Source organism: Aquila chrysaetos, chromosome 13, assembly GCF_900496995.4.
Source record: "Aquila chrysaetos chrysaetos chromosome 13, bAquChr1.4, whole genome shotgun sequence".
NCBI classification, from domain to species: domain Eukaryota; kingdom Metazoa; phylum Chordata; class Aves; order Accipitriformes; family Accipitridae; genus Aquila; species Aquila chrysaetos.
In genome coordinates this window covers 25,787,294-25,813,250 of record NC_044016.1, presented here as the reverse complement: position 1 = coordinate 25,813,250, position 25,957 = coordinate 25,787,294, and the positions used below count along the sequence as shown (strand labels likewise).

General features: G+C 39.2%; 1 protein-coding gene across 3 annotated transcripts in view; it reads right to left on the bottom strand.

Annotated features, from left to right (window-relative positions):
• SMYD3 (SET and MYND domain containing 3) overlaps positions 1-25,957 on the bottom strand; it is a 433,339-nt gene that overhangs the window by 284,281 nt on the left and 123,101 nt on the right. Inside the window, exon 1 of one of the 3 annotated variants that reach the window (XM_041128497.1) lies at positions 2,734-2,889. The exons of the other annotated variants lie outside the window; for them this stretch is intronic. Coding sequence (XP_040984431.1) covers positions 2,734-2,757 — 24 coding nt within the window. The 5' untranslated portion in view covers positions 2,758-2,889. Of the gene's footprint in view, positions 1-2,733; positions 2,890-25,957 lie in introns of those variants that run through there. 3 annotated transcript variants of the gene reach the window in all.

Here is a 25,957-nt window from a genome sequence, read left to right as displayed (position 1 = left end):
GCACATCATGAACTGCTACTACTTTCATGACACTAATAATCTAAAAATTAAATAAACGTCAAAATGAATTTGGTGTTGAAGAAAAAGTTAAATTTTCTCAAGTTAAGTCTTACATATTATATCATCTCCGATTTGCAGTGGGGTTTGGAAATATTTCAGTTTTGCAAACATGAAATCAATGCAAAGTGCCTTGTCCCTCTCGTTATGCTGCTTGAGCTTCTCTCATTCACCAGAGCAGAACCCTCCATGGCTCCACCAGCAGCTTATCCCATCTCAGATATGACTGTCCACCCTTATAGAAAAACCAAAGCACCAGCCCCACAGCAACTGTTTTCTCTCTTTTGAGTTGAGGGCCTAGATAAGAGAATTATCCTCTGAATCTATGTACAGACACACAAGGCAAGTGTGGAAGTAACTTCAGTCCTCACTTCTTGGGCTTCTCCAACACAACAGCAAAAATATTTTACCACATACTCCAAATGACTAATGCCACTTGACCATGAAGTCCTCTTGGAGAATTCTGGAGAGGTAACAATAATGTTTGGGATGAACAGCTATTATCATATTATATAGCCAACTGTTTATAAGTCTCTCCGGTCTACTGGACTTTTCAGTGTCTTTCAAACCTCAGAAATCTTCCAAGACTTCATTTCATAATCCCTAAAATATGGTATTCCAGGAGTTGTTACGCTTACTAGCACTGAAGAAAAAAGAAAAAAAAAGAAAAAAAAAGACAGAGAGAAGAAAATAAAGAGTCATAGAAAAAGCAAAAGAAGAAGAAGAAAAAAAAAATCTTGTTTCATTCAGATAAATGTCAGTATTACATTGCCAAGCAGCCTGAAATTTCGGAATCACAGGACAATGAAACCTGAATGACAAGGGGAAAAACTGCTGGCCTACCAACATTTTGCTGTCCCCTATTTCACCTCCCTGGATGGCAAGAAGCCTTTAGCCTACTGTGCTGAAATTTGAATGGAAAAAATTTTTCTGCCAAATCCCAGCATCTGTAAAATCAAAGACAAACCTGAAGAACTTGGATCTCATTGTGTACTGATTGTCAGTGCTATCAACAGATAGCATATACTTCTAAGCTCTTTGGTCTGAGAAAGTTACTATGGTAGAATTTCTCCATATGGAGAGTTTATGAGAGTTTCCGGTAAGCTTTGGCAAGTTTTTCCTGTATAACATATACAGGCTCATCTATCACATAAAAGTTTTGAATTAATGACACAACGATATTTTATAAAGGAGACAAAACCTATTTCATCTTCCATCTTTCCTGGCAAAAGTTGTCTTTTCTAATTTAAGTACTTCATTCAGTGATCAGGAACTACATTGTCACTAGCTGAATTTCACATAAGTGCAGACAGATCAGTGACAAAGATATCTCAACTTTTACTGTTATTGTCTAAAGTTCCCACCAATGCACACTCTTTCTCCAGACCAGTTAACAAAAAAACCCCAAAACCAAAAGCCCTGGCTTTTTCTCTCCCTTTTTTTGTCTCATAAGAAGAGAAAGTTGCTACAAATCATACTCTCCTGCAATGAATGAAACAGTGAATGCAGAAAGACACTGCAAAGCTAAAGTGCATGTGTGAAAGAAACAGCATTTCTTTTCCTTTCTAAGAGCATAATGTATCTTTCTAAATACTGTCTAAAAGCGCCACTTTTAGGCTCCTTGCATTTTTTTATAAGAAAAATACTCTGTGAAAATGTGATCCTGTAAGCAGCAATTCTAATTTCTATAGCAGAAGGCTTTAAATGCCTGTCTACATTTAAAGCTGTGTTCATTTAATGGCCAGTCAGCTCACTCCTGCTTTGGCTATCTCCAGAGGGGAAAATGGATTCCCATTAACAATTCTCAGGCTGCGAGAAATCTCTGACATATGCACAGGGTTTAGCAAGGTCTGCTTTCTCTGCAACAGCTACAGATGGGGGCAATCCTCAAGAGTCTTGTTCCTACTGTTCTCTTCTTATGAAGGAACCCTTTGCATCTCCTCTGCTTTTTATCATCCAAAATACAGCTCCCATCAATAAACAGAGGAATGAGACATCTAACTTTTTAAATGTTTGGTTTTTTTCTCCAAACACAAGACCAGAATATGAGGATTGAATCCAGTGAGGTTTAACAGTGAAGAAGACAACACCATGTAATCCCTCTTGGTAAAAGTTAGCGAAGTACTAGAAAAAAAGAGCCAAGAAAATTCTTGAAGGAGGGCAGGGAATGGGCTCTTCATACAGAGACACTCCATGATCTTTAAACTATAATCTGAACCATGAATATAAACAGAGCCCTTCAATAATATATATATTCCACATCACCACCATCACTACTTACTCACATGAAGGCTAAACTTTTGTGTACAGTTCTGATCCTGTATCAGCCCAACATAACACTGATGTTAATGGTGCTCCTCCAATTACATTTGTATCATGGAAATTAAGGGTGCAAATTTTCCTTAAAGAAGTAATAGGTATGATGTTGTTTCTGTAACACGTATGGTTTGTTTGGGGCATGTTTTTTTTTCCCTTTTTATTGCATTAAAAGATCTACAATCTTTCCTTCTCATGAGGTAGAATCTGGAAAGACTTCCTTTTAATAGAAGAGATTGAACTGTCTCCTATAAATATTATTTCTACTACATCTACATGATCTCAGGTAATGGCTATAATAGAAAAGACAATGAAAAATAATGGATGAGCTTATTTTAAGTACAGGAGGCTTTGTCTTACCAGTTTATAGCCAGAGGATACCATAAAATAAAATAATCCCTTAAAAATGCCAGTCCACAAAAGTAGTCAATAGACATCACGATAAGCACTTGCTAATCAATAGTGATAAGTCAGTACAATTTAGCTAACAGATGTTTCTTCCACAACCTTTTTTGTAATACCTAACTCACTAGTATAAACATATCCAGCCAATGCTGTAAATAAGAAAGCTGCTTAGTGGATTATAAGGCAGTAGGATGAAGAAATGAGACAGCACCATACTATCCCTTACTGCTCATGTCAAAATCTGTTCTATGTTTTGCAGAAGGAAGATCTGCTGTAACGCTGGAGCATACAATTATTTTAAAAAGGTACAAAAATAAAATATTTAGAAAAATCTGATTATTTTAGAAGAATTGTACCTGCTCACTAAAAAAAAGCCTTCCCTAACTGGAAAACAAGTGGTAAGAGGAAAAAAAATTGTAAAATTGAAAATTATGGTTAGTAAAGACAAAACATGAAATGTATACACTCATGAGATTGCTATGCTGTACAAAAAAGATTAATTTCAGGCAATCATCTGGAGTACTTGGAAGACTAATGGTATATCCTATATGTATTTTATTGCTCACATTTAACCATTACATGAAGTCTTCAAGCTTTATTCAATGTATACTGCAGATAATGAGCACTTTACCTGGACAAAAACCCCTTATTTTTATATGAGGCGGGAGGACACGTGGAGAACTGACACTCCTTGTCAAAAGCAGCTGAACACTGCAGCACTCTGACATGCTTTCAGAGAGTGCAGAAGAACGCCAGCTCCTGGAGAAAGGGGACATCTGAGTAACCACAGCTTTGACTTCTTTAACAAAGGGGAAGAGAAAAAATAAGAAAGGAAAAATTATTTACCAGACATTTGCTTCAAATAAATTGAACTGAAATGGAAACACACTCAGGTTGATCTTTTTTTAAGCATATTCAAATACTTTCACAGCAGAAAACTTATCTGTGCGTGCAGACTTCAGCAACAAAAAACTTCTTTGTTAGATATAAACTCAGGCTGCAAGAACAAGCCTCCTTTGCCTTTGACAAATGCAGTTGTTCCTTACTCCTACCCATTCCCACATGGTGCTATAGAAGATCCTAGCCCCATCACTGTGGTCATGCCACCTGTCTCCTTGGGCTCACCTTGGTTTCCCCTTTCCTCTCCACTCAGACACAAGCTCCTCGACTGCCAAGGCGTTCTCTGGCCTATTCTCTTTTCTCTCTAAATCCCTGATGTTTTGTTTCTGTTTGCCAATGATAGTGAGGTCATTTGCCTATTTGTTAAATTTTCAAATCTGCACTCTCAGGTGTACCTCAAGGAGCAGCAGTTCGCTTTCTAGGGCTTTGCTATCACCCTGTAACACACTGACCAGTGCTGTGTCTCCCTGCATTCTCCAAAGGAAAGGATGGGCCATAAGTATCTTCAGCTGTTCCCCTTCTCCCAGGCCCACTTCAAGTAATATTTTTATTTCTTTTATTTATTGTTTCTCATCTTGGTGGATTCTAAGTTTCTAACACAAGAAATCTGTTTTTAAAGCCTGCTCCCTTTAAAGCATCAAATGAAATTCAAGGTCTCGGAGCCAATTGCAGGCAGGGATCTCGGCTTGTTGCTGCACATGTAAGATACTTAGTTCTGTCACAAAACCAGCAGGTTTTAATATCTGCATAACTTCATTGCCAAAACAGAGAATACCTGTGATTTCTCAGACACCTAATAAGTTAGGAAGGGGTTTGCTGGAGTGCTCATTTTTTAAAAGTTAATTAGTCATCCATTTTCAACTTGGACATTTGGGACAATCAAGGGCCCAGGTTCTAGCCATGGAAGATATCACCTACTCTCCAGAAATGAAGGCCACGATCAAGCCTCCTGACATCGCCAAGCCTTCAGCACTAACAGAGAAGCCTGTCTGTGCAATACAGCTATGAGGGAGATAGCTCCTTGACAAATTTATGAGCAACATCAGTATCCCTGCCTTCAGTGGGCAAGAAACACTTATCTAATTTGCCTTCCCCCCTAAAGCCACAGCACAAAATAAACACATGAAGCCCCTTCAAATAAAATAAAGCCCCTCCAAGTACACCTGCCTCTCTGGAAAAGTTGAAAGAGCAAATCACATTACTGAGGGTATTAGTTGCCTGAAGCAAGATTAGTTAACTAATTTGAGAGCCACATGAGGTGCTCTGTGCATCTAAAACAATCTCGGAGGCTGAGCAGACATGACACAGACACAGGACCTGACAGAAACCAGCAACTGGAGGCCAGGTGGGACACACAACACCACCTCCAGTGGCAGTGGATGCTTAGGCTCACACTGCAGCATCTAGCCCCTAACATGTCACTCAAAGTTTTCAAGTGCTACAACAAGAGGAAATTAAGAACCTCTGAAGTAAGAGAAGGGCTCTGTAATAAGGCTGTCATCCCTCACCTACTGTGCAGCAAAAAGGCAATGTTTCAAAGAAATCTTAACATGGATGGGCCTCTGCACTTTGTGTCTGGCTGCTCTGGTCACAAGAATTCAGGTTTCTTGTATATTTTAATGGCTTTTTTTAATAGTGTAGCAATGCTTCAGATACTGAATCCACTGTATACCTTTAACAGAACTCCTGAACCATGCAAATATGAACACTAATGCAAACAAAAGTTATTTTTTCTTTTATTTCATTGCCACACCCTCCTAGATGACTCCCTAAAATTAGACACTGAGGAGCAGAGACCAGGACATGTGGTGTTTCCTGGTCTCTCAGTCCCTGCAAGTATGCCTATGTTGGGTGCAGTAGAGAGGGAGATAAGGCAATTCTTCGGATGCATTATAAATTACTCTGGAGTAACAAGGCAAAGGTGAAAGTAAATTCCTCCAAAACTTAAAACAGATGTGTAAAGATACCATTTATAATATTTTAGTGATAACATCTTCCACATTTTAATACTCTCCCAGTTAACTGAGGAGATGACTCTTTTATCACGCAGTTGACAACTGAAGGTGCTTCATGAATGACAATTTTTAGAAAAAACATGAGTTATATCTGAAACACAATATACCCCAAATCCCAAGAATATTCACTGACTTTTCACTGCTGGCAATTATATTTTTTCTAAAGAGAGTTCTAAAATCAGTTCCTATAATTCCCTATTATAGGAGGGAAAACAAAATCAATTGAGAAATGTTTAATCATTCTGGTTTGTTTGTTTACTGGGTGGTGTGTACAGTGGTATTAACTGGCTTTTAGTCAATTCAACAGAACTTTACTATGGCAACAGTTGCATTGCTTCATATCACGCAGTCTTGGATGAAAAAATAAAACCAGCACCTCCTCCTTCTATCCCTGCACTTTGATCTTCTTGGCGGTGGACTTAAAAGCCTCTGCTTCACAGATTTCCATGCCAGTGAGCCTATGCATATAAGATTTCTACCTGATTGAGAAGATTTTTCCTATTTACAATTGATCTAGTAAAAGCATTTTGCTTTGAAAGCTCCTTTGTGCTACATGGTACATTCAGTAGTTAGGGGGTTAATGCATGAAATGGATCACTGGGCTGAAAATAAAAATCACTGTTAAAAAAATGTGATACCAGGAGAATTAGGCACAACATAATATTGTAACCACTGAGAATTCTCAACAGTAAAATAAAGCCTTGTACGCCCAGCATTTTCATTAGTTTTCCAGTAGTGCTGGACGCAGTGTGAATTACAATGAGCTAGAAAGCAGTGGTTGCTCTCTTTAAAGAACATGCACTGTATAGGGGGAAGTCATTTCTTCAAATCATACTGTGCTGGTTATTGGTTTGTATATGCTGGTATGCATTTTAGCACTTAGAAATTACATTTCCCTCCATTACTGAATGCTGCATATAGCCTGCAAAACAATATGTGTTTAGCAGCTCTCAAAATGAACCTCATTGTAAGGTAAATATTTGTTTAGAAGTATGCACAGTGATATAAATCTGTAGAAAGAGCATTCTGCACCAAATCTTTCACTGGGAGGATGTTTTTTTAAGACAGGACAGAAGGTACTGTGTTTTCATTATAACAACTGCAGAAGATAACATTAAGAAGATGACTAAAAACCAAAACAGGACAAAAATTCAGGTTGATATAAGCTTCTAATACAGAATGTTGTTCTGCTGGTAATTAACTATGCATCAGAAGAAAAATAAACAAAACTCAAATAAACCGATTTGGGCAAGTAGAGCATGTATCTGTTGTGGTTTAATCCCATCCTAGCCCAAACCAGTACAGTATCATAATACCACCAATCATCTTGGAAAAGAGACAAACAAGTTTACGTGTACAGAACTACTAATTTCTCTGAAATCACTACTTATATAGCTCTTTAATAATTAAGCATATCATCCACCATTTGAAGGAAGATTCGAGTCGATCCAGGTCTCAGCCTGACCTTCCCAAAGATTCATTTGGGGAATTTATAGGTATGGGTCAAAAAAACCCAAAGGAGATGTGCTCTCTGACCATTTGCTGTGCCCAGACCTTTAATTTCAGCTGTCTGACATTATCTAGAAGACTAAGCTCAGACCAATCTGCACAACCATGGGAAAACTTGAGCCTCTCATTCTTAAGAACCCAACCAGCCTAGACAAAATTGTATGGAGCCTGCAACACACCACTGGGAGCACTCTGGTATGAATTTGGTGATGTGTCATATGCAGAACAGTTCATAGCAAGTATCCTTTCTCAGAGCTTAACTCGATTCAAGCCCCTAAGTCTCAGAAAGCCTGAAAAAGTGCTGAAAACCAGCTGCTTACCTCCTAAACAATTACCTATACCATGCTATATGGACTTTTCAACATCTTCCACGTATGGTGAATTTCAATGTAATTCACAGAAACATTGAAGTTGGAAAGGACTGCTAGAGATCTTCTAGTTGATCTCCCCCTGCTCAGACAGGGTCACCTAACAGCAGCTTGCCCAGGACCATGCCCCATCAGGTTTTGAGTATCTCCACAGATGGAGACTTCACAACATCTACAGGCAATCTCCTCCCGTATATGATCACCCTCACAATGAAAAAGTTTCTTCTTCTAGTCAGATGGAATTTCATAGTTTTTTTCATTTGTGGCAATTGCCTCTTGTACTGTCAGTGGGCACTGCTGAGAAGAGTATAGCTTCCTCTTCTTCATCCCCTCCCATCAGGTATTTATACACATTGGTAAGATCTCCCCTGAGCCTTCTTTTCTCTAGGCTCTGTCTCCAGACAATACCAGCTCTGTCAGCCTCTCCTCCTCTGACTGATGCTCAGGTCCCTTAATTATCTTTGTGGCCCTACACTGGACCCAGTCCAGTAAGTCCATATCCTTCATTTACAGGGGAGCCCAGACCTGGGCAAAGTACTGCAGATGTGGCCTCACCAGTGCTGCACAGGGAGGAAGGATTACCTCCCGCAACCTGCCAGCAACACTCTTCCTAATGAAGCCCAAGATGCCATTGGCCTCCTTTGCCATGAGGGTGCATTGGTGGTTCATGGTCAGTTTGCTGTCCACTAGGATCTCAAGGTCCATTTCTGCAGGACTGCTTTCCAGCCAATCAGTCCCCATCATATACTGGTGTTTGAGGTTTTTCATCTCCAAGGACTGGATTATGCATTTTCCTGTGTCGAACTTTATGCAATTCCTGCTGGCTAATTTCTCCAGCCTATCAAGGTCCCTCTGAATGGCAGCACAACTGATCTATCAGCCATTCCTCACAGTTCTGTATCATCTGCAAACCCACTCTCTCCACCTTCTCCTTCAATCATGTACACTAAAACACGTAGTAGAGATTTCTATGTGAACAGTGCCAGCCTGGCACTGGACACGGATGCAGCACCATGTCTGAGCTGCTTAGCTCCAGGGCATGGCCTCCCTGCTCAGACACGGTGCTGCATCAACTGGCTGTCCAGCTCCTGGGCCCCGAGCTAACACCCCTGCACAAAACCACACAGCTCACTGTGCAATAGGCATGCATGCACAGCATCTTGACCTGCAACATGAAATATAAACTACTGACATTTTATTAACATTTTGCTAACAGTTCATACACTCTCTAGTCAGCCGTACTCTAGGGTAAGTAGAGGCACAATATTTTTTGGACCGTTATTTTCAAATTTTAACATTACCTCATTATCTACCTTCTCTTGATGTGGCACTGCTTCATTCTCAGTAAAAGGGTTTTTTTGTTTTGGTTTGGGTTTTATTTTTAAGAAAAGGAAGTAAAACCACATGATATTTTTCCTGCAATGCTTAAAGGGAATGACTTGTCTTTAACCAGCTATGCTAATATGAGAAGACTCTAAAGCATGCAATTAACAAACATTAAAGCTTTTTTCCACAGCAAACAATCTGATATTGTTCTCTTGAGGATTCTTTCTTCCTTTTTTTCCCCCAAACGCGAACAGCAAGCTCTTTACAAAGTCATTAAGAGGAAATATTTACTGAAGAAAAATAAATAAATTTCAACAAGTAATCATCAGATTTGGTGCTGTTTTCTGTTTTAGAGCATGTACCTTTAGATACCAAAACTTTGTTGGACTTCAGTGGCAAGGAAAGGAAAGGAATGCAAGGTGTAGAACAAGCCCACATTTGCTGTTTTCACAGGGATCACCAAAGTCATGCAGGCCCTCTGAGCAAGGGACAAGCAGGGATGGGTGAGGCAGGTAACGGACACAGTAAGACCTGTCATGTCTAGACCTCCTCCAGTTTACTCCCATTTCAGAATGGCAAAGGACAAGACCACCAGTTAAGCCACTGGTGGTTTCACATCATGAAATAAAGGTCATCACATCTTCAATAAAGATTCATCACGTCATGAAATAAAGATCTCCTGCAGTTAAACCACTGGGTTTACCGCAGCAGATCTTGATTTCATGAGGAAGACTCATGTGAATGGAGGTATTGCTCATATGCAGACTGGCTGGACGGAACAAGGAGGAGATGACCCATCCACGAGGTTCGTCCCACCTCTCAGAGGCCAGAAAACCCAAGGCACTCCCTGTTTGGCTGATGGTACAAAGCCTGGTTCTGAGCCCTTGCTCACATGGGTTCACTGGCACCTCTGGTGTCATAGGCAGTCCACACCACAGCCTTTTCTGCCGTTGGGCACCCCCCAACCAAGCTATCACTGCTGAAGAAGCTCATGCAAATATGATAACTGTGACACATCCATCTTCCTGGAGAAGTCATTCAGAACTCACTGATGGGTTTAAAACACTCCTGGAGAAGGAGGCAGCAACACGGAGAGACTAAGAAAAACTTTGTCTTCCTAACAAATCTGGCTAAAATCAGCCAAACAACTACAGCAAAATAAGGACAGAGGAGGTAGCCATAGCTGACATGCTAATAACAGATTCTCTTTGAGATTACAGAAATCCAGCATACATAAAAAAACAATCCTGATGAACTAATGATCCACTATATTTTACTTCAGGTGCTCTCCACACCTCAGAGAAACAAGACCTTATCCTACAACTCTCTTCATGGAAGTGAGGTGGTGTCATGGTACCACTGAACTCCAGCACAGCAGGCCAAGTGAGGATCACTTTTTCCTTGAAACATCTGAGGACTGCAGGGCAGAAACACAACAGTGTCACAACTGCCATGTTTCAAATGCATGTTTAAAAGTTTGGCTACCCTGGAGCAAGGCACGGCAGGATGGCAGAGCTACACTGAATTTTGCAGGAGAGACAGCCAAACGTGCTGCATTCCCATAGAGAATCACAGCAGGAATTTGTAATGTGGGTACCAGTTGTGCAGTATGTCCCCAACAGCAACATGGCAACACCTCCAGACTCCAAGGCAGTCCAAAGCATTACTGGTGACCACTAACAACCAGGAGCTAGAACCTAGATCTTTCTCCCACCTGAAAGTCCAGTCAGTTCACCACTTGTAAATCAAACTCCAGCCCAGCCTTAAGTAGCAAAAAAACTATGGATTGACTTTGTCTGTTACCATTGCTTATTACAGAAAAAAGTAACAAGCAACAGATTAATATGTTGCATTTAGCGAACCACTCAAAAAGGTTGGTTCTGTCAATTACAAAAGATGTAACATTCATTAACTGCATAATACATAGAAAACTTCTCATTTCCAATTAAAAAACATTGCCTAGGACTTAATGAGTTTTTCAACAAATGTTAGGACTAAAAAAAAGTGCATATTAAGGTAATCTGTTAAGAGTACTTATTATGTTTTTCCAGGTGTTTAGTGTGATTGGAGTACTACACATTTGCATAACTTTTGGTTTTTCTAGACATTAAGAGAGAAGCAAAAATAAAGAGAAGCTTGTGATTTATCAAGTGGTTTTTCAGGAAGGAAGAGTAATTTTCCATTACAAGCCATCTGTACAGTTCACCATGTAAATAATTCTCTGTTCAAGACAACAGAATCATATTTTACTTGTGGGTTTAACATACACAGCACATTCCCACCTCAATTCTGTTCCACCACCAGAGGACTCATTAAGAACTATCAATTAACACAACAGCTACACTAGCAGGCAAAATAATGAAAGGACATTTACACCTAAAAAGTTTTTTTCCCTCCTTTAATTTTTATTTAATTTCAGGGGGGAGTGGACAACATATTAGTATACAGTTTATGGATGTTTCTACCACAAGGCTTCTAGTAAAGACAAATTGTGATCACCTTCCTATGGCACCTTACTAAATCTCCTGAGTCTTTATTTATTTATATGGAATCCATCACTGTAAAGTCTAGGAGCACAAACAGATTAAATATGCTTCCTGCATGCACCCAGGCTGCTGTCATTAACATTACCCAGGAAAGCAACCATAGATTCTCTTTTCTCTTTTATCCCTTCAAGCCGGAGCACAGCAGGGAAACTGTGAACTGAGTTTTCCTTCCTGAGACTAAACCACACTATTACTGAGCGTCAATCACAGACCAACTGATGGATGCTTGAGCCGTGGACAACACACCTAAGCTTCAAACCTTTCGTTTTCTTAACACCTTGATACACAGCGATGGAAAGACAGAAAACCCCCAAAAAGCTGCTTGGAAAATAAAATCTTAGCTAAAAACAGTTTACTGTTTGTAAACTGCAAATATATCCTTTTTTTCCCCAAACATAAGCATCTGCTTTCTCCTGTAATTTCATTGGCGTGGGTGCTCCCTACCAAAGCGCTTGTAATTGATGCCTTTCATTTCAATGGCTTGCAACTCAGAGCAGTGGAGTTTTAACAGTGCCAACTCAGCATCACTGTGACACAAACAGAGCAGCCCAGGAGATCATGAATCCGTGGAAGAAAAAAGAAGAAATGACGACTTTCCATGGAATTCTTCTGCCTAGGGTATGAATTAGTATATTGATAAAGCAGTGGGATCACTGACTCCTCTCCAGCATATTTTTCTGTTACAGGGAAATCCAGTGATATGTCATTCCATATATGATAAATCGTCTTCTGTGGGCATTTCTTTTTCACAGATAAACACTAAAAACCTCATCCCTTTCAATAACCAGGCAAGAAATTGCCTAATAATTAGGTAGTGCAATTTATAGTTTAATAGCCTGTGGGATTTAGGGCTTTCACCTTCTCTGAGACTGTCACACCTGTGCCCTTGTAGCATTACATAGTAGCTTAGTGTCCTCATTAGAGTCCGGAGATTAATATTAATGACACAGAGTCTCACTTGAGGCATGCTAACTTACATGACTTTAATTTAAATTTTTGAGTGCAACTTATAATGAGAACTTACCTTTATTGCTACTATTTTTAAGAGCTTTCAGTTTCTTTCCCATATCAAATGATATCAGAAATAATTCAACCTCGATTAAAAGCAGGAAAATAGTAATTGGTTCCATACAACAACAGAATTGATATTAAAAGGAGATTTCAGAGTCTGTAATCCTTTTCTCTTTGACGACAGATGAGCTGGTTTTGACTCAGGTAGGCAAACCTTGAATAAGTAAATCATTTGTAAATACAGGGGTTAAGGAAGCATACTACTTAAGATTGTCAGAATTGCTAATTCAGCCAGCCTTTAAGAGGACTGCGATTACACACTAAAAATTATTTTTCTTGTTATCTACGGAAAGGAGATAGAAACTAGCTTTGCAGAATGGATTTTCTGACTGTCTCACAAGGAAGGAATTACGATGCAATTTGAGATTTAAAATTTCGGTCACCTTTCAGGGATTTTCCAGGAACTCGATATAATACAGCAAAATTTGCTCTGCTGAGGAGAAAAATCCACTGCAGAATACCAGCATATTAATGATATAGATACTGCTAGGTACAGTAATTCTTTGATTGCTGAATCCATACACACAGATCAAACACACAGGGACATTTAAATTGCCTCTGTAGAAAAATTAAGGGGTTCTTTTTCTTGGGGGTTGGGGTGTTTTTTTAGTCAGAGGATATGCGAAAGCAGGCTTGTACAATCACAGATTGTATCAGATCTCCTCCAAGTAACTCCCAAACTTTCTGGCCAAATTTAGCTTAATTTGACAACAGAACAGTGGTCTGGAAGACATCACTTTTCAGCAAGTTACAGGAAACTCAGAGGCTGAGTAAAACAAGAGAAATATAAAAATTGTCCCTCTGAGGAAATGTCAGCAGAATGACTGTATCAGTGCTCTGGCTGGACACAGGGCATGCTGCCTCTTACTGAGGTGAGCTGGAAGAGACCCAAAATACACTAGATGAAACACAGAGCAGTGTAGGACCTAATTCTCAAAAAAAAAAAAAAATTTTTTTTTTTATTTTTTTTTTTTAAACTTCTAAGCTTTTTTTTTTCAGCTGAAAGCTGAGCTCCCAGACAACAGAACAAAATTCATGGGGTGGCTTAATTTTGCAGCTGTGCACCGACACTTCTGAAATACAGCAGCTCACTGTCCTACTGAAAGTTGTTCTAAGCTGGATTCTTCTCAAAGCCACTACATCACAGGGTGCTGCCAGCCTAAAAGAGCTGGCATTTCACAGCTCCTTCACATACACTACAATTTAGAAAAAAAAAGAACTAAGAAAATTGCCTAAGCTGGCTCTGAAAACATTTCTTTTTCTATCTGGTTCACCAAATTAGGTGAATTAAGGCTCCTAGTTTTGGGGAAGACATCAGCTAACTATAATTTGCGGTTTGTTTTTTTTTTTTTTTTTTTATACTGGCCCAAGCTCAATTTTTTCCTCCTGCATAGGCTTCTATACTTTGCAAAATGTAGAATATGTCAAATATATTTAAAAGCCTACAGTAATTTTGCAAACAGCTTCATTATTGGCCAAAGGTGACAGGATACAGCAACTGACATGGTACCTGCTCTGAATGCAGGTTATTGCACTACCACCATAGCTATACTGGATTGTTTTGCATTATGCCCCAGTGGAACCACAATGAAAAATTAGCTGTTCCACATTACAAATTACCTTGTTCTCAGCTACAGCAGGTAATGGCATTTCAAGGTGCATTTACAGCATAGCAGAGAAGGAAGGAAAAAAAAAATAATATATAGGTGCTTAGCCTGTATGCCTCACAAACTCGCTCCTTCTCTAGATTCCATGATAGCATTTGTAAAGCAGATTTGCTCTCTTACTTTGCAAAATAATAAAATATACTTAAGGTCTAATGAGCAGTTTAATTTTAAAATTCTGTTTCCTACATATTTTACCACACACATCAGAGAGGCTCACAGACAGCACAGCAGCCAGGGCAGGCTTCCCTTGGGTGCCTGCAGCAAGGGGTTTTAAAGAAGAGCCCTCCAAAGAGCTACCCACAGCCGCATGAGAGTCTGTGCCTTCCCAGGACAGACCCAGGTCCAAGGGCACAGGCACTGTGCTCCCTTCTGCGCTCTGCCTTCATCCCATGGAGCAGCAGCCTAAGAGCAACCTGTAGCTGTCACCGAAGGCTAAATAATCCCCTTAACTCTTCCCTCGTAACCAACTATTATTTTTGTATATCACTTTTATTATGACTGCTATTAACTGCATTTTTCTATCTGCTCTGCTTTGAAATCCCCTTCAAGAGAAGGGGCCAAATAGGGAGGCACAACTCCAGACACGTCCCTACCCATGCACTCACCACACTCCTCTGTCTTGCAAGGCAAATCAATGCAAAATCCTCCCATAGGTGTGCTTTTATCCCATGTTCATTGTGCTGAACATTCACATTCCAGCCGAACTCCTTCATTACCCGTTTTCTTCATAAATATTCTTAGATAGGATTTATACCTAGGCTAGTAAGTACTTATTCCTGGATACACAGAGAAGTGCAAAATTAACATTAATCTTCATGGCATTATTTATGCTTTTGTTTATTAATATGACTTCAGGCAGTTTAACATTCAGTCCTCACCTATCTCACAATACACAGCAGCCTGGAAGTATTTTGTGTCCAAGACTATAAAAATCAGGCACCGTAAAACACATTTGCAAAATTTTTCCCTATTAGAAAAAAACAATTTTTCCCAGCCATTTCTATTTCATTTTGATTCTGTCACAGAAAAAGCACTTGGCCACTTGAACATATGACAATTACTTATTCTTCACTCTCATGTATAATTTGATTGTGATGGCTCTAAGGAAACTTGAGAGATTAAATAAAAATACAAAGCTTGTATGCAAGCATAAGTTAAGGGTTTAGTCTTCCCATTATCAAGAGACAAGCATTTGCATAGTGAGGGAGATTAATCCTAAATTCACTTTTTGTTTTGTCTAACCAACTTCCAGTTATAAAGTGCTTCAAACAAAACAAAAAAAAACACCACCCCCCCCCCCCCCCCCAAATAAGCAGAAAAAACAACCTCCCCAAAACCTAATATGATTTTGGTACTCCAGTAAGTAAACTATGAAGGGAGTCCTCCTCTCAGGGTTGTTACACCCAAACTCCTGTAACATCCTCTCATTAAAGATAGGGGCAGACGGCTATCCTTTTCTCTTGCACACTTGTCACATACCACGACTAAATTACCACATATTAATTTGTCCAAATGCACTAGATAAAAAGATAATTAGATACAGCCACTGCTGAGGGCTTTGCTCCCTCTCCCCCAGCCCCCGAAGGCACAGCCACATGGCTGAAGGAACACAGCACCAACACAGCTCAGCACAGGAGTATCACAGTGAGAACAAAACCAGGAAAGCATGGTGCAGTTGTGTGGGATGGGAGCAGGGAGGGAGGGAAAGGAACAGTTGGGATAACAAGGACAGTCAGCGTTATGGAACAAGCTTTGACAGGACATGAATGATGGAAAAGAGGACAGAGAAACAGAACAGTACAAGCAGAAAAAAAATTACTAGGATCCCAAAGACAGAATTAGGGGATCAAAAAATTAGCATAAGTCTGAAAACAGAATGTGAAGGGAAAGAACACATAGCCTTCAATATTTTAATGTTGCATTTACATGTGAAAAGAGAAATGGAAGAGCACAAAAGATGAGACATGAAGATGCAGAGAGAGGGGGGCAAAGGAGGAGAGGGAAAAGCACTGCAGCAGTGAGAAAAAAGCACCTTCTAAGGGTCACAGGTAGCAAGGTTTAGAAACTTCCTCATTGAAAGAAAATACCCAGACACCAAAACCTCTTTGCTTTGTATGCTGACAGTAGCTTGGCACCAACATGGTTTAAAACTACCAACTCAGAAAATATGCTACAGTATCACACAGGAAGTTTTCTGCACTTGAGTTTGATTGTTAAAGACATACGTGTTAACAGGAGCAGGCTTGGATAGGTCTCACAAATGTTTGTGGCATGCCTGGTAGCATTAAAAATGCATAAAGAGGCAGATTTCGCAGCTTCCTTCCTGAAGCCAGCGGAAAAAACCTTTCTGTCTCAGGTTTCTAAAACCCTGCAGCAGCTCCCTGGTCCCACAGAGCTCCAGCTGGCACCTGGAAGCCAGGAAATACAAGTTTCTGTGAGCAAGGACCTAACACCTCCACAACCAACAAGTCAGTTAGGAAAACTAGAGAAACCACCCAGGAGGTGACTTCTACAAACAGAGGAACTGGCAGGGATGGCAGTGTGGCAAACAGCTGCAGCACCAGCAAGCAGCAGCAGCTGATGGTTGTGCTCCAACACCTTGGGCGCTATACACTTGTGATGAGCAGAAAGTTGTCAGTATTAAATAAAAAGAAAATATATGTATTTCACCCTAAAAGCTTGATACTAGGAATATTCCTGTTCAGATGTGTAGAAAAGTAGTTCCCTGTAACTACCTTGGAATAAATCTTCTTTATAATATTTTTTTTAATATTTTTAAAAAAAATTTTCCTCTCCTCCACTCTACTTTTTCTCACAGAAAGCAGTATTTGGCTAATACAGAAATATAAATCAATATTTTCATTCCAAGATTCTGGCAGTTGGGTAGGAATGAAGGCACTCAATATAAGAAACAGAAAAAAGGAATCTGTAGGACTGACCAAGTATAAATCAGGGAAGGGGAACACAGGATGGGCTGCAATTTTGCTCCAGCATCTCACACTTAGCAGACAGCATGCTAATGTGCAAAGAGTGAACTTTCTTAATGTTGCTAGTCAGATCCATCCTACCTTTGACTCTGCTGAGGATGGGGCCAGGAGGTTAGTACTGCACTAGGACAGTGCGGTGCTAAGCATGATTTCTGCCATTCCGAGACAAATATTTTTAGAATACCTCCTAGTCATTAAATAGACCATAGAGCAGCATGCTTTAAGTTTCCAGCTCAGTGTTACCGTGTGCATTTCAATAATAAACTATGCTACATGTAAAAACAAAACTTATAAATCAAATCTTAGTGGTAATAACAAATATAAGGAGTTATAATTATTAAAAGCTAAGGGAATTGCAACTGCTAGAAACTCAGACTTAAGGTTACAATGATTATATTTTAAATATAGATATTTGCTCTTTGAGATACACAGACCTAACTCTGACTGGAAGTGAGGCTACAAGGAGACAAATAGAATTTAAAAAAAAAAAAAAAAAGTGCAGCATTGTTAAAAAAATTCATTGTAATCTAACCTACATTCAACAAACACTAAGATTTACTTTATCACAGTCATTCTTTTACTGCATAAAATCCACTGGAAATTAAATTGAAGGTATTCAGATGCTTTATGTCTACCCAGTTTTTCTAATTTAATGATTTCTGTAACTGACTCCAAAATTCCTAATTTCCAATTATAATTCTCACTTACAGAACAACAGCCCTAGTACCATTTTTTGTTCTTGGTTTTTACCCTCAGCTTTAATGACATCCTAAAGTAATTTTTTTCTAGGGGACTTTAAAGACTTTGTTTTTCTTTAAATAAACAATCCACATAAATAAAGCATCTTCTCTTAAATTTACAAATGAAGAAATGCTAGGAGCTTCTTACAGGCAAGGAAGGTTCCTTTTTTTGATCCATCCATACCTGTTAAGCCGAAATCATATTAAAAATTAAATGTAGCTATATTATTTAGCACGGGTGTTTGTCTGAAAGAGTCAATTAACATTAATCTTGTTCAGCTACTCTACAGAGGATCAATCCTTAAACTTCCTTTCAATTTAACTTTGTAAAAGAGTAGAGTTCAGGCTCACAACAGAACTACACAAGATAGCCTCTCTTTACCATAAATATGGTAAGGACTAGAAATACAACCCACAACTCACAAATGCTGATAAATGTCTTTTGGCATCATTGAAAATGTTAAGCTTTCTTCAATTCTGACTTGTATTGCCCACCCATAATTAAGAATGATGCTAATACAGCTTTATTAAAACATATTGGAGCTCACAAATGCACAGCAGCTGGTGCAGCACAACACTAAATGTAAACAGCAGTCCTGTAATAAAAAAGAAAATAAAAAGAGTTGCTGAAACATTTGCAATGGCAGCCTCACTTAGGATTATAGATTACAGAACAGGCTGCGCAGCAAGGCTGCGCAGTTGTGCCGTCCATAGACGGACAACAGGGTAAAGCTCTGAGCATCCTGGTCTGACCTCAGAACAGACTCTGCTTTCAGCATTGAGTTGGGCATAAGTTATGCTATGATGCTATTTTATCTTTTCTAATTTATCTAGGATAATGGTTCAACTGATTTTGATGTTTGTCTTCCCCTGGTGATGGTCTCAAAAAACTCCAACCAAAAAACCCAAACAAAAACCCCCTGAGAAAAACCCCAAACCCTACACTACCAACAACACAGCACCAGAAAAAAGTTTCAAAGCTTTAGAATACTTTCCAGCTTTTTTGTATGACGTTAGTTGTTTTTGAATAAATGAGATTTTCTATTTTACAACCAGAACATTTCTTTAAGCCAACTCTTCAACTACAAAACCAAAAGACTTCTATATAAAGACTTGTATTTGTTTCTGAACGGTCCCTGAACCTGAGTAATTGCACAACAGCCCAGACGGAAAAAACCTTCCTCAAAACAAGTCAATAAAAGTGACAACAAATAAAAAAATACAATAATATACATAGAATGGTTGGAGTGTACTGCTACGGATACATTTTCTTTTCCAAGCAAAGACGGTCCTCACCAATTGACTTAAGACAACACTCCTCTACCATGGTGCTTATGCCCATGTCTCTACACAGTGAAAGACAAAGCTTTTCAGATGTTATAGAAATATTGTACTCTGACCTTGCCATTTTTAGTAGGATCCATAGCATACTGAAGTAGCAATCAAATCTCAGTAATCACAAATACTGTCAAGCAGGAGTAGATGACAAAAATCTCAAGTGTCATCCTTTACGCATTAGCAATGCCACATTGTCACCAGCCTTGAACAAATAGTCAGCGACGGAGATCTTGTTACAACGCAGCAAAGAATAAATAGGTCTCTAACAATATACCAGTACAAGGAATTAGTGAGTACACTTTGCCAGAAAGCACGAAAAGTCACTTTTTGATTGTCCCTCTCTCACGTACTGTTCTGGTGCTTGTTCTAAAGAAACTAGGAGTCTCGTGAGAATGGCTCACCTCCTCCAAACCCTATAGTCTAAGCCCAAATTTCCAGGTGTGTGATATAAGACCTTGACACTGTGGTAGAAGTACACACAAAGTTGGACATTGAAGAGAAAGAAGGAAGTGAAATACTGTTTCTGACTTAACTGCTCGTATTTCATGCATAGACATGACACCATTGACCAGCTGATCAATGGATTTTTGCTGCTGTTGCAGAGTGAGAACCCCACTGAGCTGCAGTGCTGGGAGCCTCTGCTTTTCAAGAAAAAACTCTTATCAGGTCTAAGACAGCTTCTACTGTCTCCTTAGCACCTTCTGAATCTAAATGTGATCCCCATGTCTCCTCCACTTATTTTCTATTCTGAACATGCATCTGAAAGCAGAGGAATTACCATGCACAAGAGCTCTTGAATACAGTGAGCACAGCAAGCCAGAAGCCAGTGCCCCACCATGGGAAGCAGCTGCTTTGAAAACCTGGATGGAGCCTTTGCTTCTCTCTAAATCACAGCCTTTCCCAACTCCTAGCTCCCGATAGCAGGTGCAATTTCCCACCTCCAAGGTGGCTATGAGCCCCTAGCCATAGCCCTCCAGGCCAGCCAGCCCCATGGTGCTCAGAAGAGCTCTGTAGCAGCCACGGTTCCTAAAGTCATTCTCAGGGGGACTTCCTTCCCCTGCGAGCCACACAGTAGAGTGACATTATTAATAATAAATGAAACAGAGGGTGATGGAGTGAGGCTTGATGTGTCATGAGTGCTCCTTTCAGACCCGAAAGAAAATCCCTCCCTTCATCTCAAAGCCAAACTGTAATCCGACTTGAAACTAAACCCCAAACCCACGTTCCTTCAACTCATTTTCTACTCTGAATAAGTAGTGGAAGCCAGAAAGTGTACCACACACAAGAAAACATACATGTAGTTTAAAACCCAATGTACACTTAGAAACTGTTTTAGGGAGATTTATTAAGAAGTACTACAACCACTGCAGACATACCAAAGCAATGCTCACCTCTGCGGGAAGAACAGACCACATGCTTTCAGAAGTGTGCTGCTCACCACCAAACCTGCAGACTTTTTAGTCAGCTAATGTGGTTTCTTGTAACAACTGTTCTGTTTTAAGTCTAACCAATTACCACCATAGGGGGAGATGATGTATGTGGGGAGTGTTTACCTTTTAGTTGTCAATCACATTTGGTAACTCTCCTAAAACCTGTTCTGTGTTTTATAGCGGGCAGTGTCTTGTGCAGGTGGTTGGCATGCAGCCTGAACTTCAGGCCCCATACAGTACAATAACAACTAGCTTTACAGCATCTAGCTTTGCACAAATACTACACTGTAGCTATGGGAAATCTATCACCATCCAGGGAATCTGAAAGTAAGGAATATTGATTCTTGGCCAACTTAGTGGTCAGCTCTTGAATGAGCAACATCCATCAGGAAGGTTTTATTGACAACAAGGCAGACAGTCACCACGCCCACAACCATCTTAGAATTTGACCTAGAGATCTTACAGCAACAAGAATTTCTGTGGTTTGCCAGATACTAGAGCTCAGCAGAGTATTTTATGGCATTCTTAGAGACTCAACTTTTTATAACCCTGACACTGAATATTCAGGCTATTGTTACAACAAAACAGATAATAAATGACAAACTATATAATTTATTGGTAACTCATTTATTAGTCACTGTAGCTTTTAATAGTGTATTTTGATTAGGTGTAAAAAGCATTGTTTATCACTATGCTCTATCATAAACCAATTCCTTTTCCAACCAAGCACTTTTTGTGACCACAGCTCATACAAGCTGTCATTTGACAATACAAGGACTTTGATGGCAATAGCATTTTATGGACTTTTTACTCTTCTCCCCTGTTCCCAGCCGTAATCTTCAGTCATACAGCACAGGATGTTAACCATTATGAACCAGAAAAGAGAGAGACTCAGATTAAAAATAATTTAGGGGAGAAGGAATTTTGAACTGGAACACTTTCTTGAATAATTTATAGCAGAGTCGCTGTAAGCAGCATGACGAAGTCTGCCCCAGTACAGCAGGTATGGACAGACAGCGACAAAGGAGCAGAAAGCTCTGTGTTGGCAAAACCATTGTATTGCTGAACTACAACCACCACAGCGTCCTGGGAGAAGAGTGATCTGTGGCCATGGTGCTTCTCATGGTAACAGATGCTGCTCAGGAAACACACAGTAAGTCACTTCTGCTTACTGAAATGACAGAGACACATGAAACAGCAATGAATGGTGAAAAATATGAAACTAGTTTTTCAAACCAGTTTCAGAGGGCACCTATGAAATGAACACCTCCAAGTTTGACTTCTATGCTATGCAAAGTGGTAGAAATAACAAAAAAGAGAACAGAATTAATATAGACAGAGATGAACATTATGAGTCTATACAGTTCTCCTGGAAGAAATGACACCTCACAAATCTACCAGACTTCTTAAAAGAAGTAATCTAACTTACAGAGTGGATGACTCTGAGTTAGCTGACAGCCTACCTGAATTTCCAAGAAAGGTTTTTACAAAATTCTTTACCAAAAATCTCTCCCTCTCAGAAGCTGAGACTTCATCAATTAGGAGGAAAAATCTTCTCGCAAATTATTAAGTGGTTAAAGGATACTAAATTACTGTAGAAATGGTCAGTTTTCATAATGGAAGAGGGTCTGTGGAGTCTCGCATGCATCTGTGCCAAAACCTACACTGTACAAAAGGAGGTGAGCTGGCAAAGTCTGCTGACAATATAAATTTATTCAGGATAATCAAGTCCTAATCTGACCATGAAGACCTGTGGAATTTCTATAATGAGTGACTGGAAAATAAATTTGCAGATGAAATTCAACTTTGATAAACACAGAGTAACACATTTACAAAAAATAACCGTGCCAAGGCACACACCATAGTGGGCTTCAGAGTCCAAATCCTGACACCAATCAGAACAGAGATTTTCTGAATCTTCTGAATTTTCTAAAGTTCTCTGAAAATATCAGCTGAAAGCCAAGCAGCAGTGAAAACGGCAAATTAAATGGTAGGTGCTATTAGGAACAGAACGGAGAACAAAACAGAAAAAGGTCAATGTGACAATGAATAACTCCATAAAGCATCCAGTTTTTTAGCACAGCATGCAGCTGTGGTCACCCTATTTCAAAGGGAATGCAACAGAACTGGAAATGTTACAGAGAAGAGCAACACCATTGATGGAAGTTATGGAGTTATGTCTATATCATGAGAAGCTCAACACACTCACCTCGGAAAAAGACATCCAAGATATGAGGCAAACTTACGCATGGAAGGGAGATGATGAACAAATACTCATCTTGTCATGTATGAGAAATATGAAGCAGAATGGAAATATCATGCAGAATATTGACAACAAATTAAACTCCATATAAAGTATAATCACATTACAGACTGTATTGCCGTAGGACACTGTAGAAAACAAAGATAGAAACAAAAAGCAATTAATTAAGTTGAAAAAAGTAAATTTAGGCCTCTCGAACAAATCCAGATTCAACTCTGCTTGGAAAGACTCAAATTACAGCATACTGGATCCTGGAAAGCTACACTGGAGGGAAGATAATTTTGTATTTGTCTTGAAGTATTTATTTCTGGTCACTATCAGACAAGCAAGTGGGCTAGGTGGATTTTGGCTTGACCTAGCACAGTTGTTCTTATGTTCTGATTGCCCTATCCTCGCCCCAGTGAATCCCACCCTGCTGACATCCTTCTTCAGAGCACAAAAAGAAAAAGCTCATCAGCTTACGTGTCCTGACCTCTACTCCTTCATCTCACCAGCAGTTTCCAAAAGGGCACAGGGAAATCCTTGTGTAAATCACAGAGGTGAACCCTAAAGAAGAAGAATAAATCCCTGCACTATCCTCTGACATGTTTCATATATCAGTAAGCTGCTGCTCTCAGTTTCCTTTGTAATGCAACTGCTATCACTACTGGCAGTAACTACCACCTTCACTGACACTTGTAGACAGGCCCCACAATTCATGACCACAAATGGTAATCTCCATGAACAAGTTCAGAAAATTGTGCTCATCTCTCTCCACACATCAAGAGCCACAACAGAGACACATGGATGTTGGCAACTTAAAATGTCGGAGGACTGATTCTCCCAAAGCAAGCAGCACTCCTCTCGTCTCATTTTCATAGTTCAGTGTGGTGTAAAGAATTTCAAACAGTCAAATAATTGGATACCAACTCCTCTTTGAAAAAAGGTAAAGTAGCCGTAAAATGACAGGACATTTGAGAATTACGCCAGCCCTGCCATTATCAATGACATACATAGATAGCATTTCCATTGCAGAACTGGTACACAATCACAAGGTAAAAAATGTAAAAGAAAGACTACAAAATCCAAACAAGGAGAAACTCCACTCATATTTGCCTGCATTTTCTACAGCTTGTTATGATGTGAGGACAGTAGGTACTTCAATAACATCTACCAAAGTACAAGCAACGGGCAAAGTGACAGAAGCAGATGAGAGTATGGAAAAGCTTTGATATCTTACAGCATGTTCTGTCTAGCATGCATGACCAAGCTCTTTGCCTTTTGTTTCTAACCAAGTTTCCTTCTGTGCCACTCTGGACAATGCTGTCACTCTCCTGATACTCAAATTTGTAATTCGAGCATAACCGCCTGTTAAGACATCCTTCAGGTTACATATCCAAATTGTCACTTATACTGACATAAGATTTCAAAGACTTAAGTCATTTTGTAGTTTCATAGTATCCATGCATGATTTACATAATAACTTATAAAAACTATACAGGGCATGGCGCTATCAAGGGAAGCCATGCATTTGAATCATCCTCTAGAAGGCGGCTGTCATTCCATACCACACATGATTCACTGTAGTCACTAGGATGGTACAGAAAAAGCAGAACCATAACAAGGGCATCAGAGAAAGCAGTGGGACAAACAGAAAGTTTAGGATAAAGTTCCCTTAACATCGTCAGTAAAAACTCTGGTAGAAACTGTATCAGTGAATATAACTGGTGTTGGAGAGCTTCAATACTTGAAGATCTTTAGAAAAAAGGTCTTAAGTGATTTACCAATGAAGCTTAAATCAGCCACATGAAAAAGCAATTATTTGATAACGACCCTGAAATAGCTAACATACAGTCAACAATATCACATTAAAAATAAGCAAAATTCATAACCAATATAATTTCAAAATACTAGAACAATTTGACAGAGGGAATATTAAATTAATTAATTTTTTAATATTGAATATCATTGTAATCTTTGGAGCAAACTGATCATATTTTCATCTTCTGTGTATGGTAGCATTAATGTTTTAATTTATAACTGATTCTAAAATGCATGGACTAAAGCAATAGCTCTAATGTAATAAATGTTTTAAACTGCATTCTGTTAGTAATCCATTATTTGATCTTGATATGGCCAATAAAACTACTTACAGAAATAGAGTTTCTATTTTCTCCCATCAAAGCTATGTAATCTTCAAAGACAGACATTCACTAAATTAAGGAAGGTCATCAATCTGCAAGTTTTAATAAATGTGTATCAAACAATCTAGGAAGTGATGAAAATTAGAAAAAAAAAAACAGGAAAAATTAATAATGCTGAAGAGAAGAGATAGTAAAAAAATGAGTTAGTAATGTACAAGTTGACCTTAGGAAATATAAATAAGTGATCCTTTTTCCTCTTCACAGGTTATACACCAGTTTTCTTCTCTGGAAACTGCAGCAGAGATTAAATCTATAAAAGAATCTAATTAATGATACAAACAGCAGCAATATTTTTCGCAGCTGTCACTTAAAAGGAAACTTATTGGATGTGGATACCTGCCTCCAATCTAGAAAGCTAACGGGGCAACGCACACGTATAGCATAGAGTTGTGCTTTGAATCACTGCAAATACACCTGTGCATTTGTGCTTATCTGCTTTGTCCTTGGATGCAGACTGATCTATGATTTGCAAACAATATTTTCTGGATGCACTAGAAGTAGAAAAAGGAGGTGAAACATGTAAACAAAACTATAAAACGGCTACTGATGCCAGCCACAAAATTCAGGAAAACATCCCACTTTCAGACAGTTGTGCTGAGAGGTCTTTTTCTTATTCTTTCTTTTTTTTGATTAGCAGAAATATCAACAACAAAGCAGGATCTTAACTGCTGCTTCATAGTTCTTCTGTCCCTGCAGCTTATTCTTCATCTAAATTCACGACTGTAGTTTGGGATATCACCATTAATTGCTTCAGAGACCATGAAATGTCAAAAAGTAGGTGGTTTTGAATTGATGCAGGAAATTAAGCATGGGAAACAGAGCGAGTCCTCAAGTCC